We start from the raw sequence: 13,574 nt of genomic DNA, 5'->3' as shown, positions 1-13,574 counted from the left end.
TTTTTTCAATCGTTCGTACAAGCGAGTATCGCAAGACTAATTGCACCGCGTAAATTGCGATATATATAAAACTTCTAGAATCGAAGAGGGGATAACTCTCCCCTCTTTTTCTAAGAATTGCGAACCTATTGCAACACGTTTTATCGAGTTTCTACGTTCTTTTTATTTTTTATTTTTTGTTCGCGAGTTTATCAATGCTTATACTTTATGATTTATATTTCGATGGCATCGATGATGTTGGTGATGAGCACGTTGGTGACTTTGACACCTTTTCTCCAGGATATTCCCAATATCTCGCTTTTTTCTTCGAAGGCGGTGGACTTGGCGGACTTGGCGACAATGGACAGTACCCCTTTCGCTCGATTGATTTTCGACGTATATATTCCTTTATTCGATCCATGTCTTAACGCTCGTAACTGAAGCTTACGATTGAATGAAAAAAAAATCTAATATACTGCCTATATACATTGCATATATGTACTGTCAGATGTACTGTCGGACACGTCGCGACACGTTTTATCAAGTTTTATCTTTTTTATGTATTTTTCTTTGTCACGAATTTATACATATGTTTATACATACGTTTATACATACATACATATGTTTATACATACATACATACATACATACATATGTACATACATACGTACTACGTACATACGTTTATACATTACAAAGGAAGGGAAAAGAAATACATAATAAATACGTTAACGTATTTTTATTTAAAAAATTCTTTTGCAACCACCAGTTATATATTTTCAATACATTTTGTAACGCGCAATTCTTAACATGTTGTCCACATCGTATAATATTAGTAACATCTAGATTAGATAAAGATTCCATGTCTTCGTAAACTGCGTCCAAGGCCTCGATGTACATACGTTCTCGCTCATCGTCCAGAAGCAAGTTCTGCAGCCACGTTCGTTTCTCGCGTCCCTTGACATACACGACAGCATCATCTTCAAATACAGCCATCGTAATTAGACGTTTCGCCTCGTTGTACGGGATCGTCCCGTCCTCCCATTGCAATCCATGGTGATAAGCAATCAACCAGGAGGCGCAAGACCTGTCGGATCTTGTCAAAAATTTCCATGGTATGGGGCTCGTAAAAATGTAATGCGTGAGAACGGTCCCCTGTTTCAACACCGCTACTTCCTTCACGATAAATTTCTTGTTAACGATGAATCCTTGCAGATCTACGAACGTTGGCACGAGCATGTTGTCGAGAAGACTGCGGTCGATTGCGGTCGATTGCGACGTATCGTAGATCTTATATCGTGTCAGAGGTGCATCTTAGGTGATTTTGCGCACAACATTGTTCAATGGATTATACTGAACCACGCGATCGTGTATGATGAGACAATAGGCTGTTGTATTTGCGGGTACATCCTCTTTACATTCAAAGTCTAATCGCACGTCCACGGTGCCACTCTTGACTGATTCGTTCTGTCGAGAGCAATCGATGATCACGAATGGACCATTACGTAAAAAAGTTGTAAAGGTGAGACTCGGCTCGAGATACTCGTATCCGTAGTAGCCCTTGCAGAAACGCGCGTACAAGTCGTACAGAATCGCACATCTGTTTTTGTCAAAATCCAGATTCAAGTCATCGTACGGATAACATTCCGAATTCAGGTAAAGTTTCGCATTGGTTAATTTGCAGTCGTCGAATCGACTTACATCCTCGGACATGACGTTTTTTCGACCTGTTTGCATAGCGAAAATAACGTAGCGCGGCTTCTCGAGCTGAGTAGCCGTCTTGATGGCCCACGAATGCTTGGTTGTGCTCTGCAAGAGCGGAAATTCGTACAGATCCCACGAACGAAAAGCCATGCTCAGATATCGTCCGCTCTCCAAAGCGCGCAGCATCGACAGCTTATTTATCTCGCTCAATAACACGTGCGGCATTCGCCACTGTACTTTGAATAATTCGAGCGTTGGCTCTACCGCCGGATCTCCCGTCAGACAATTGTTGTCGTTGCGCGCTCGTATTAAAATCAACTCGTGACGAGCGTTGATCACCACGCGTTTGTAATCTTCGCAAAATCCCAGCAGTACGTAGAGCGGTACACAGAAATTAAAATATCCGGCTGCAGTAGTCTGCGCATCCCAGCCGGCATTCCGTAGAATCACGCTTCTGTCGGATGACACTGTTACATAGTTTTTGAGCGTGCTAGTTATACCCACATTTCTATTACGGTCAATCTCCACACCATTGAGTTCATATCGAATCTCATCGAATATGAACGCGACGCAATTATTTCCCAATGTCACATGAGCATCCTGGACCACTTTGTTCTTCGTCAGTTTTCCCTCGACATATAGAAAGCTTTCGTACGGCAGTGTATACAGATCCTGTTGCTGTATGGGTATTCTTATTTCGTCGCTGTACCCAAACGTGGTGTTGGCGAACGGGTTGTACGTGTGAGTCTCAATCTTGACGATGCGATCATCGAAGATCGGCTCGTCTTTAATGTTTAAGATATCAGTCATCTCAAATGTTGCGCACCGCGAATCCCAAAGACTTTAAAAATGTAACGTTCGTCGCGTTGAGTTTCTTCTTCCTGATGCAGCTGGATGAGCGAGCGTTATCGAGCTGTGGCGTCACCGACCTTGTAAAGGATACGTTATCTCTCTGCGTACGCTCCGTTCCGTTCAGCACGAGCATTTCACGCTCACGTTATTACTGTCGCCGTCGTACGTGCAATCTAACGGTGATCTCTTCTCCTCGAAAATCGAGCAATCGTCCGTTTTGATCGACGATGCGTATCGTTAGATCTGTAATGCTCCGTGCGATGATCGGCAGGTAAATGATTTGCGTCGGCCTCTCCGATATCTTATATCCTGGCGCCACGCTCGGCGAAAATTCATGTATCGTGTGCACGCTTTTGCCGTTGCTGTATGCACCCGCGGTCACGTTGCACTCTACGCGGATAACGTTTACATTCATTATGTTGATCGACACGTCCGATTCGTGCCACCTTCGCGGCTGCAGTATACGCTTCGACGAGAATCCCAGCAGCGATCCAATGCTGTTGGACTTGTCAAAGTTTATTCTGTACGCACATCTAATCTCACATTTCATCGTGTTGTAGTTTGCGCGGAGCGTAATCGGGTATTCTTCACCCTCATCATTATCATCATCATCAGTGTTATTGTTATTGTCATCACCCACTACATCAACGGTTTCAAGTGCGTCGCGGTGCGGACGTTTTCGTAAAATCGCGCGTTTCAGAAATTCATTTATATCTCGCACTTCGTACGAACCCTCGGGAATTGTAATTTCCACGTCGTCTTTGGTGAAATAAAATTTGTTGTTCGATTCGTTCACGTTCGGTATCGTGTGATAAGTCTCAAAAATCGCCAAACCGAGCTCGTAATCTCCGTCACTCAAATCTATGGCGGGGAAGTAATTCGCCGCGAGGACGGTGCTCTTTCCGCTCAGCGTAAGCGTCAACGACATGATGGAAAAAGCGTTCGACTAATACTAAGATTTCACAGCACCTCGTCGAGCTTTTTAAATTCACGCGCGTCTACCGTTTGCAGAAACCGCAGACACATCTGTCCGCAGAAACTCTGATCGTACGTCTGATAAGACGTGCGATTGTACTCTATCGCCATAGCGTCGTTCTCGAAATATCGCACCAGTTCCTTAGGTGGTCGAAGATTACCGAAACTGTCAAAATACATGACGCGATTGTTCCTCTTCGCGTACGCTACCCAGTGAGTACCAGGCCCCGTCGCATCGTCCAGATTCACGATACCGCTTTCGTTTCGGCGCACACCGCTCGTCGGTAACGCGTTACGCATGAAAACGCCTCTAAAGTATGGTACACGCATACGTCTCGCGAGCTCGTTCAATTGTACATTGGTAGTTGCGCCAGACGGCATTTTTATCGTCTTTTTGACGTTTTTTTTTTTCTTTGCAGCTACGCCCTGTCCATGTTTGTATGGACCGAGATACAGTCCGCGTCCATATTTGTACGGAGCGAGATACAGTCCGCGACCCTGTTCCATCGCGCGATCGTGACGTTGCAGCTCTTCGAGCTGACGTCGCGCGGTTTTGCTATCGTTTACCGCTTTCGCCACGCTGGCTGCTCCGCCGATCAAGGACCCGAGTGCACCCAACATTGGTAGAAACGGTAACGCACCGCCTCGTTTCGCCGTCGGAAGTATCCGCTTTTTCGTCACCTTTTTTTTTCGTCGTTTTCTTCTTCGATTTCATGCCCATGCCGATCTTGGTCTTGGCTTTCATCGCTGCCCAGACGGCAGCTGCGGCGGCTCTCTCGCTCAGAGCCGAATCTCTCGCGATGACGCGTCCTAGCGCTTTATCGGCGAGTACCTTGTCCGCCGTGTGTCTATCGGTGAGATCGTTGCTTCGAGAATACGTAATGTCGTGTTCTCGGCACGCCGCGTCCAGCGGATTTATGCCCGCGTCACCTCTGGTTAATCGTTTCGTAAGTTGAGTGCCCGGACCGCAAAACTGATAACCCGGAATATGTAACTCGAAAGGAAGCGCGTTTATCGCTCGATTTAGCAGACTGCCGCGCGACGCCGACATTCGCTACAATCCTTTATCTTCGGTGTAGGGCCGTCGATATGCGTCCGCTGCCACGGCTGATTGTAGTGTTCGTCGCAGCGACGATAAGTTCGAACCTCCGAATCTGCCTTCACGTGTTCCGGAAGCTTGTCCCAGACGTGTTCGATGTATTCACCGTACACGCGTAAGAGTACGACCTTCGGTATATATTGTAACTGCTCGGCGCTCAAATCTCGAATATCGGAAGGATGACACAGCGCGAGATACATTTTGCTACTGCGCGATTCGCGGATTCGCGCACCTTTAAATAATCGTTTGAGAGCGCGTAATCTTTAGTGTGAGCATGAAATTCGTGCTGCAACCGCTGACGATACGTGTCACAAACTGTGACGTGAAATCGCAAATGATGGGAGGCAGTGCGGAGAAGCGCAAGCACGGCGAAATGCTGCCGAGTACTATACGCGCGATCATTTGCGGCCCGTCGAATTGTGGTAAAACCAACGTTCTTATAAGTTTGCTCGAGAGTCCAAATGGCGTACGTTTCGAGAACGTGTACGTCTACTCGAAATCACTGCAACAGCCAAAGTATCGATATCTCGAAAATTTATTTACATCTATCGATGAAATCGGCTACTTTACCTTTTCCAACAATAGCGACATCGTTCCACCGAACGAGGCGCGCCCAAATTCTATTTTTATCTTTGATGACGTGGCATGCGACAAGCAGGATGCGGTGAGAGAATATTTTTCGATGGGTCGCCACGCGAACGTTGACTGCTTCTATCTTTGTCAGACGTACGCGAGGATACCTAAACATCTGATACGTGACAACGCGAACCTGCTGATCCTGTTCAAACAGGATTGTACCAACTTGAAACACGTTTACAATGATCACGTGAACACCGACATGTCTTACGACGAATTTTGCACGTTGTGCAGTGACTGTTGGCAAAAAAAATATGGATTTTTAGTAATAGACAAGGATAGTGCACTTAAAGACGGGAGATACAGAAAGGGATTTAACGAGTTCGCAATACTGTAACGTGACTAGTCGTTGTTGATACTTCGCCAGAGACGAATATGGCTGATGTGCGCGAGCGTGAAAAAATCGCGAGAGAGATCGAGAAGACGAGCGAGTCGATCCGCAAGAAACATCGCGCTCTGAAAACCGGTAGAATCGAGGAAGACATGGCACTGGACAGACATTTTAAGCCTATTATCAAACCGCTGCGACAAATCGTTAACAGCCCCGGTGTGCACGCGATAAAGAGACAGTCGCGCGACGATGACGCAGCGTCTGCCTCCAAACGCGAGAGGAAGGAAGAAGAAGAGGAGAAGGAGGAGGAAGAGGGAGAGAAAGAGAGTGAGACGTTCGAGCGTTCCGCGATTTCGGATAAATCCGATGATCGATCGCACGATCGTGTACAGCCGATAACCTCCACTCCGCGTACGATGATCGTACCAACGATAGAATCGTTGGATAACGTTTTCGAAACGACGGACGACTCGCTAGCAACAAAGGTTCAAAATCAGTTGCAAACGTCGGAAGGTCGAGAGGCGTTGCAAGCCGGCTTGGGTCCGCTGGGTCAAAAGTACGTCGAGGCTGTCCTGAGGGGAGCGCGAGATAAACAGAAGAGTGGTATAGATTATGTATACGGCGTTTACCTACACAAGGATGGATTGATGTTTGGCAATAAACGTTTCGACGTGGATGATGCTGACAACATAATTATCGACGGCGTACGATACGCCGGTTCACCCGGTCTTTACGAGTTAATTTTCAAGAGAATTCCCGACGATCTCCTTTACACGGAAGACGATATGAACAAATACAAGAGCATGCTGCTGGCGACGAATGCGCACAAACACAAGCATCATTCGCAGGGCCGATTATTGAGCAACAGGGGATACAAGTACAAATACGTAATCGCGCCGTTGATGTCGATCACACCCAAGAAACAGAAGAAGAAATCTGGAAAGGGATTACCTCACGCAATGACATTAAATGACAATGCGATCGATTACGTGCACTGGGACGATCCCAACGAGCTGGTGGATCGTCTACGATTGCTCGACGCTTCGCACCGAGCGGGCAACAACGCTCACGACAACGAGATGCTGTCGATTATCGAAGAACTTCGCGAAGCCGGTCTTATTATAAATTAAATTGTGTATCGACGAAACGAGTCAGTCGAGTGGCGTCAGCGAGAAAAAATACTTTTGGTCTTTGTATTACACGTCGAATCATGAAAAAGAAATCCAGCGAAAAGAGAAAAATTAGCTCGGAGAGACATCGACTCGTCGAGGAATTGCACGCTCCGGCGAGAAGAAATTTTCCACGAAGACGCGTCATAGTTCGAGGATATGACGATTTATGGCAGGCTGATATTGTCGAGATGCATCCGTACTCGAGTTTCAACAGAGGCCACCACTACATATTCACCGTCATCGATGTGTTGAGCAAGTATGCGTGGGCCGTACCGCTCAAGAGCAAGGGTGGAAGCGAGACGGCTGATGCTATTGTTGAGATAATTCGAGCAAGTGGAAGATGTCCTAAAAATTTACAAACGGATATGGGGAAGGAGTTTTACAACGTTGGTGTGCAGAAAATCTTGAAAAAACACAACGTTAATCACTATTCCACGTATTCGACATTGAAAGCGTCGGTAGTCGAGCGGTTCAATCGTACGCTTAAAAGTGACATGTGGAAGATGTTTACACTCAACGGCAATTACAAGTGGATCGACGAGCTGCCGCGTCTCGTATCAGATTACAATGCGCGCAAGCATCGCACTATCGGCATGCGACCCGCCAACGTAACTCCCGCGATCGCCGAAAGACTCTTGGACACGGTGTACAGCGTGATAAAAATCGCTGGTCCAGCAAAATTCAAAGTGGGCGATTCGGTACGCGTGAGCAAGTACAAGACGATTTTTGAGAAGGGTTATACACCAAATTGGACCACCGAGGTGTTTACGATCGTTAAAGTGCAGCGTACCAATCCCGTAACCTATCTACTCGAAGACTATCGCGGAAAATCCATCGCTGGTGCGTTCTACGAGCACGAGTTGCATCGCGCTACTCATCCGGACGTGTATCTCGTGGAGAAAGTACTGCGCAGGAAGGGAGACAAGGTGTACGTCAAGTGGCTGGGATTCGATGGATCGCACAATTCATGGATACACAAAAACAATGTCATTTGATAAAATTTTTTTTTCGCATATTTTTTCTACATGTAAAAAAAATATATCAATATAAGTATATAAAAAATATAAGTATATAAACGTTTTTTTTTATTACTTCCCATTCATCATCATCATCTTCGTTTTGGAGTATACAAAATGTATAATTATTTGTAACAATTTATGTATGGAGCAGCATAAATGATAAAAAACATAACACATAAAATAAGTAAAGTAAATTAGAATACTAGTATATATATAATACGTATATAAATGTTAAAAACATGCGATATGTATTATATGAAAGTACAATAATCGTAATACATAAAAAATAATACTTGTATAAATGTAAAAAAAGTGTAGTAAAGTACAATAGTAATACATATAATAGCAACATATAATATACACAATACATATATTGTATTACAAAGGTATCCGCCAATGTCCCCATGGTAACGTCTCCGTCGAGTCCGGTACGACGTATCGTTTGTCGTCGTATGGACTCAGAGCGATTTTCGATTCGGATATCGTGTACACCTCGTGTAATTTAGATCGTATACACGATTGACGGCGAGTCATTTCAATTTCTTCGTTCAAACATCGCGTGTAATCGTCGAACGTTATCGTTCGCGCTACGACGTTATTCTTTACGCCTTTCGCCTTTTTAATGTCCTTCTTGCCATCCACTCTCGCCGCGTACATCTTCGCTCTAAGTCCAACAAATTCGGTCATTAATACACCGTTGTTTTCATCCTTCATCAGGCCGAGTACTTTTTTGTTCGCGAGAGGCATATCGTACACGTTGTCTGCAGGATAATCGCTCGTGTCGAATCTAGCGATATCACGTTTCATAGTCTCGTAAACATTGTCGCATTCTATAGTAAATGAGACTATCCGTGTCGGTGTACATGATCTTGCATTTGTCGCGATACATCGGTGACATGTACTCGTGATGAAATTCGTACAAACAGACTTTCGATATGTCAAGTATGCACATACCCACGTAAATCGGCTTGTTGAATTTTACCTCGAGTTTGCGCATTTCGACTGCAATCAAATTTTCCGCAAAGACGCTGCGGCTGTGAAAATTCGGTTTCGCGATCATTGCCTCCGCGCCGTACCGTCCGTCCCATTTTGTTATTAATTTGACATCAACGTGGTTGCGCACATTCTCCATAGTTTTGCCGAATACTGCGTTGTTCATTAGTTTATATAAATTTTTTTCGAAATCGTTTTTCGCGGACGTTCTAAATTGTGTATTGAGTTTAATATAATCGTGAAGCCATGGAGATTGCGCGAATTGTAATACTCGATGGATCTTTGTTACGCGAAGACCGTGACGAGTACATTGCTGCAGGTTGCGGTAATGGATGACGTAACGCTGTTTATCGTACAACGTCGCTAGAAGTTTATCTTCGCGCTTGCCAGGCGGTTTATCGCGCGTTGGACAGAAAGGTAGGTCAGTGTGTCGGTCGTGTAGATGCTGCGGATATTCGAGATCAACCTCGAGAATATAACCGGTAGGTGAATCCGGAGCGATCGCGCTCACGTCAAAGTTCGCAACGTCTTCGACCCACCGAAATTCGGTGTATGGTAAAGGTTGACACATCGCCCACCCGTACAGATTATTCACATCGTAGTACATCAAGTACGACGACGGTTTCGACGGATCGAACGAACACATGTACTTGTTATTAGCCTGCGCGTATCTGCCGGAGCATTGACTGAGGCCACCGCGTATACCGCGCTCGATGAACATGACCATATCAATGTCAGTGAACAACTCGAATCTTATGCGTGTAAATTTCAGCATGGCGTCCCACGTGAAACCTGGCAATGTATAGTAATGCGCGGGATCGAGACAGTAACTCGCGATGCAGCTATTGCGGAAATTTTCGAAAATGTCTGCTAATAACAAGACATCAGTTTTCAAGTACAGATCACTGTACTCGCCGAGCGTTCGAATGGAGAATCGCTTCCAGATGTTCGCGGCGTGAGCGTAATCGCTCTCGGATACTGTATCGCCTGTCAACGAACTGAAAAATAATTCGTGCGGTGGTAAGCGCGTGTCCTGCAATTTTTCAACACAATCAATGTACTCGTACGGAAAGACACCTTTTCGTGTGAGTAATTCAAATTCTTCATCCGATAATGTTGGAAATTCGGAACGTACAATTTTTAATTTATCTTTATCGAGATACGACGCCAATTTATCAAGGCTTGCATTTAAAAATTTGAAAGAATCAATGAATCTTAATTTTATGCAATTTTTCTGAAAATTCTTTTCATTTGCGTCTTTGGTGCTATCGACATGTTTAGTGAATGAAATATATTTTTCTTTAGTTATCGGTAGTATATCTACATGTCCATCGTACGCGGCAGCAATTTCCTTAATTATAAAATGTGCGTCGTAGCCCGATAAATTGTGAAAAACGATCGGAATATAAAATGAATTTTTATAATTTAAATTACAATTCGAATGCGCTGGACCACGATATCTACCGGTGAGATGACAATGATCGCGGACCCTCGTATCGTCCGGCGCGAACGGTTTCTCACAAATATGACAACGCGTCGCGCTACGGTATGCCTCCAATTGTTCTTTCAATAACGTTTCCATGGGTACGTTGGCGGATACTATATTTTTCACTCGATGCGCCAAATCGTTGAGTTGTCGCGCGAACCACGCTATACAGTCTTCATCGCGATGGAAGTGATACGACGATAACGCGTCATCGTACGCACATCGCACGTAGTAGCCTATGCTAAACGCGTCATGCTGTTGATACGCGTACGATGATGCGTCTTCCTTGTCAGATTTCGTCTTGCGTAAGACGCATTCCAGATCGGCGTAGACGATGAACGGCACTCGTTCTCGATTGTTATAGTTGTCGAATTCGAGCCACCTGTCGTCCTCGCTCGGCAGTCGGATAGCGGAGTCGTTCATCTTCTCGCAATCCATTACGTGCGACTGCAATTTTTCGTTGGCACTGAAATAGTGCAAGCATCTGAAAAAAGAAAAAATTATAACTATTATCATTATTTTATTAGTAAGATGAAAAATTATAATAATTTTTTTTTCATGTATACTTACCGATCGCAGAAAAATTTCCTGTTCTTTTTCCCACTAATCTGCGAGCTCACGAGACGGGATAGGTTTTTTATCCACGCAAAATGTCCAACACCGTTGCGTGGATCTTGCACGTACAACACGTTGACGTGTTTCTTCTTCTTTTCATTGGTGAGTCGCAGAGGAAGAATCTGTTTATTCTCGATGCCGTACACGTTGATCGACACCGCGTTTAACCGTTCAAATTTATAAATATCTTTTAAAGTCACTGGAAACTCAATGTTTGCGAGATTCAGTACTGTCGTATAATGCGGATACGACGATTCCCGATCCATATTCTTTTCAGCCGGATACAGCGCGGCGACCACCGACCACGCGAAGCACGCATTGTCCGTTGAACGCACACTGATCACCGCTCGTTTCGTCGCTATTTCTCGTGGCACTTTGATGTGACATCCCGCGTGCATTGGATTATGCTTATTCACATTCACTATCAAATTGAGGATTCGCGACAATGCCCATCCGCTGTCACGTTCCTGGAATTCTTCGAGCGATGCTAGGATAGGCTCGATGACACGCTGCTCGTACCACTCGCGCAAATCGGTGTATCGATATATCTCGTTGTTCTTCGTAATTATGCTCTTATGAGCATGTTTATCCTTCGTCGCGAACTCACCGTTGAACGCGGTGTTCACTTTTACGCTACCGTGTCTTTCTACAGCGTCTCGTACACGCTCGAACACTATTTCTCTCGCATCTTCCAAAAACCGCCGCGGCTCAATGTGATTAGAGTTTATCACAGCACCTGTCGATATACGGCTTTCAAACGCGGCGTCGATCTCTCGCCAGACGAGAGATCTTTCGTCGCGACTCGCGTACTCGCCACTCGCGTACTCGCCACCAACGTGCACGAAACGTCGCTTCAATTCCAACTTTGCACCCGCGAGTCGCGCGATTCTCGTCACCGCAGATTGTCTGTATCCAATGGTGAGACGCGGACGCTTGGCACGACAAAGTTCTTCGAGCTGCTCGATGCATTCGTCGCATCGTTGCAGCCATGAGAAACACTCCACCAGAGTAGCGACCTGGCTGCACTGTTCCAACAGTTCGCGTTCTACTCGCTCGTAGTTTTCCATGTTTTTTTAATGTGTGCAAAGTGGACACATGCTGCATGAGAATATAATGTACAAAGGTAGTCTGCAATTGGTGCACGACCAACCGTCTAGCCTACCGAAAGAACCGGTCTCATGCACCCTGACGTGATACATTCCTCCATCGTTAATGTCAGCTATACGAATCATGCATGATGTGCATACGGTTAAAGAACCACCCGTTGTATAATAATTGTGGATCACACAGTGCTTAGTACGGGCATTCAATGTACGAATTTCTGGAGACGACACGAATTTTTCTACGCGATCCATTTCATATTCGCTCATATCACTAGTACATCCACTATCGTCGGACAGTATTTCTTCGTCGGACGACTCTTGGTTCATTATATTCTCAAAGTCTATTTCCACTTCATCAAACACTTCGTCTCTAATATTCGCGAACTGTTCCTCATCCACATTTCTAATATATTCTGCTACGTCGACTCTGTCCTCAATGTTACCGATATTCTCGAACTCTACATCGTCCATTATGTCCTCAAATTCTATTTCCAATGCTTCAAATAACTTGTCTGCATTTACATCATCCATGTCCTCAACGTCTGCATGATATCAGCCATACTTTTCACATTACACTTATTGCGATTCGGTAATTTTTAAAAACGTCAACTGAGATGCCGCGCGCTTATGACCCATTATATATTCTACTTGCGACTTCTTTGTCCCTTTGTCTACCCTCCCTATTGAGTTGCAGCATCGGCGATGTGTCACCGATCTCTTCTTACAAAAATATCGTTATCAGTTTCTCTCTTAACGCATCGCGATGTGTTACCTGATCTCACGGTTCTTCCTAGATAAATATCATTATCAACGTTTCTGACCTTGAAAGAAAGAACTGTGAGAATGCAGTATGATTTCATTATCATCATCTATCCCTCATTGAAGGCGCTTTATGTAGCAGCCGATACATCGATGATGTGCCACCGATCTTCTAGACAAACCACGTTATAGTGGACGCATTTTTGGGATGAGTGTTGGGACGGTGATCTCACAACGCATTTTTTTTGTTTTTGGGATAGACGCGGGGTCCGCGGCGACAGTTCGAAATGCACTTAGGGTGGACGCGGGGTCCGCGGCGGCGGTGGTGGCACTGATGCCTGCGGTGGGGTGGCGGCGGTGGCGGCAGCGTCTGCGGTGATGGGTGGCGGCGGTCCCAATAATACGTGACACCATAACATAGCGATACGTATCATCATATTAGTAAACACTGATAGCGCCGGGACTTCCCGCGCCTCCCCCTCCCTTCCCCACGCCTACCAGTACCCCCCGCGCCCCGCGCTCCCCTCAGAGGACCTGAGTTAGAACCCGCCTATTATTCCTACTTTCGGGTCTTCAAGCTCGTTTCTTCCAATGATTTCGGTTCCTCTCTAGGGATAGCTATGGATTCCTCGAGAGTGTTAGCTGCATTTCCCTTAGTAGTCTCTGACGTCGTAGTGGTAGACCCGATAAAGTTATCAGCTACAGGACTGGAGTGTTCAACTTCCAAGGGAATTAGTTTTTGAATGGATCGAATCAGTTCTTTGCTCGTTTTCAGTTTTACCACCCGCACGTAACCATCTTTTCCGGGGTAGACTTCTCTAATGACGGCGAGCGGCCAGTCTAATCGCTTT

General features: G+C 45.4%; 6 protein-coding genes across 6 annotated transcripts; 1 reads left to right on the top strand and 5 right to left on the bottom strand.

The window, feature by feature from the left end:
• Position 1: 1 nt before the first annotated feature.
• Positions 2–1,218, bottom strand: LOC147907147 (uncharacterized). The gene has a single exon (XM_087414358.1). The coding sequence runs from the start codon at positions 1,216–1,218 to the stop codon at positions 664–666; it is 555 nt and encodes a 184-aa protein (XP_087270484.1). The 3' UTR covers positions 2–663.
• A 75-nt stretch (positions 1,219–1,293) lies between these two features.
• Positions 1,294–1,869, bottom strand: LOC147907146 (uncharacterized). The gene has a single exon (XM_087414357.1). It carries the CDS (start codon positions 1,867–1,869, stop codon positions 1,294–1,296), a length of 576 nt encoding a protein of 191 aa, XP_087270483.1.
• Positions 1,870–1,876: 7 nt separating this feature from the next.
• On the bottom strand, positions 1,877–2,493 carry LOC147907145 (uncharacterized). The gene is made up of 2 exons (XM_087414764.1): positions 1,948–2,493; positions 1,877–1,888 (listed from the first exon to the last, which is right to left on the bottom strand). Exons 1-2 carry the CDS (start codon positions 2,491–2,493, stop codon positions 1,877–1,879), a joined length of 558 nt encoding a protein of 185 aa, XP_087270890.1.
• A 3,127-nt stretch (positions 2,494–5,620) lies between these two features.
• LOC147907144 (uncharacterized) lies at positions 5,621–6,798 on the top strand. Its single transcript, XM_087414356.1, has one exon. It carries the CDS (start codon positions 5,621–5,623, stop codon positions 6,704–6,706), a length of 1,086 nt encoding a protein of 361 aa, XP_087270482.1. The 3' UTR covers positions 6,707–6,798.
• A 1,633-nt stretch (positions 6,799–8,431) lies between these two features.
• On the bottom strand, positions 8,432–10,812 carry LOC147907143 (uncharacterized). Its single transcript, XM_087414354.1, has one exon. The coding sequence runs from the start codon at positions 10,760–10,762 to the stop codon at positions 8,564–8,566; it is 2,199 nt and encodes a 732-aa protein (XP_087270480.1). The 5' UTR covers positions 10,763–10,812; the 3' UTR covers positions 8,432–8,563.
• Positions 10,812–12,003, bottom strand: LOC147907142 (uncharacterized). The gene has a single exon (XM_087414355.1). It carries the CDS (start codon positions 11,926–11,928, stop codon positions 10,813–10,815), a length of 1,116 nt encoding a protein of 371 aa, XP_087270481.1. The 5' UTR covers positions 11,929–12,003; the 3' UTR covers position 10,812.
• Positions 12,004–13,574: the final 1,571 nt, after the last annotated feature.

The sequence above is a fragment of the Acromyrmex echinatior genome, chromosome 16 (assembly GCF_024713525.1).
Source record: "Acromyrmex echinatior isolate Ae372 chromosome 16, ASM2471352v2, whole genome shotgun sequence".
Classification (NCBI taxonomy): Eukaryota; Metazoa; Arthropoda; class Insecta; order Hymenoptera; family Formicidae; genus Acromyrmex; species Acromyrmex echinatior.
This window is presented reverse-complemented; position numbering and strand designations above follow the sequence as displayed.

Bases quoted from the DNA above. Each gene is read 5' to 3' on its own strand.
- LOC147907147 (XM_087414358.1), bottom strand. From the start codon at position 1,218: ATGCTCGTGCCAACGTTCGTAGATCTGCAAGGATTCATCGTTAACAAG.
- LOC147907146 (XM_087414357.1), bottom strand. From the start codon at position 1,869: ATGCTGCGCGCTTTGGAGAGCGGACGATATCTGAGCATGGCTTTTCGT.
- LOC147907145 (XM_087414764.1), bottom strand. From the start codon at position 2,493: ATGACTGATATCTTAAACATTAAAGACGAGCCGATCTTCGATGATCGC.
- LOC147907144 (XM_087414356.1), top strand. From the start codon at position 5,621: ATGGCTGATGTGCGCGAGCGTGAAAAAATCGCGAGAGAGATCGAGAAG.
- LOC147907143 (XM_087414354.1), bottom strand. From the start codon at position 10,762: ATGATAATAGTTATAATTTTTTCTTTTTTCAGATGCTTGCACTATTTC.
- LOC147907142 (XM_087414355.1), bottom strand. From the start codon at position 11,928: ATGGAAAACTACGAGCGAGTAGAACGCGAACTGTTGGAACAGTGCAGC.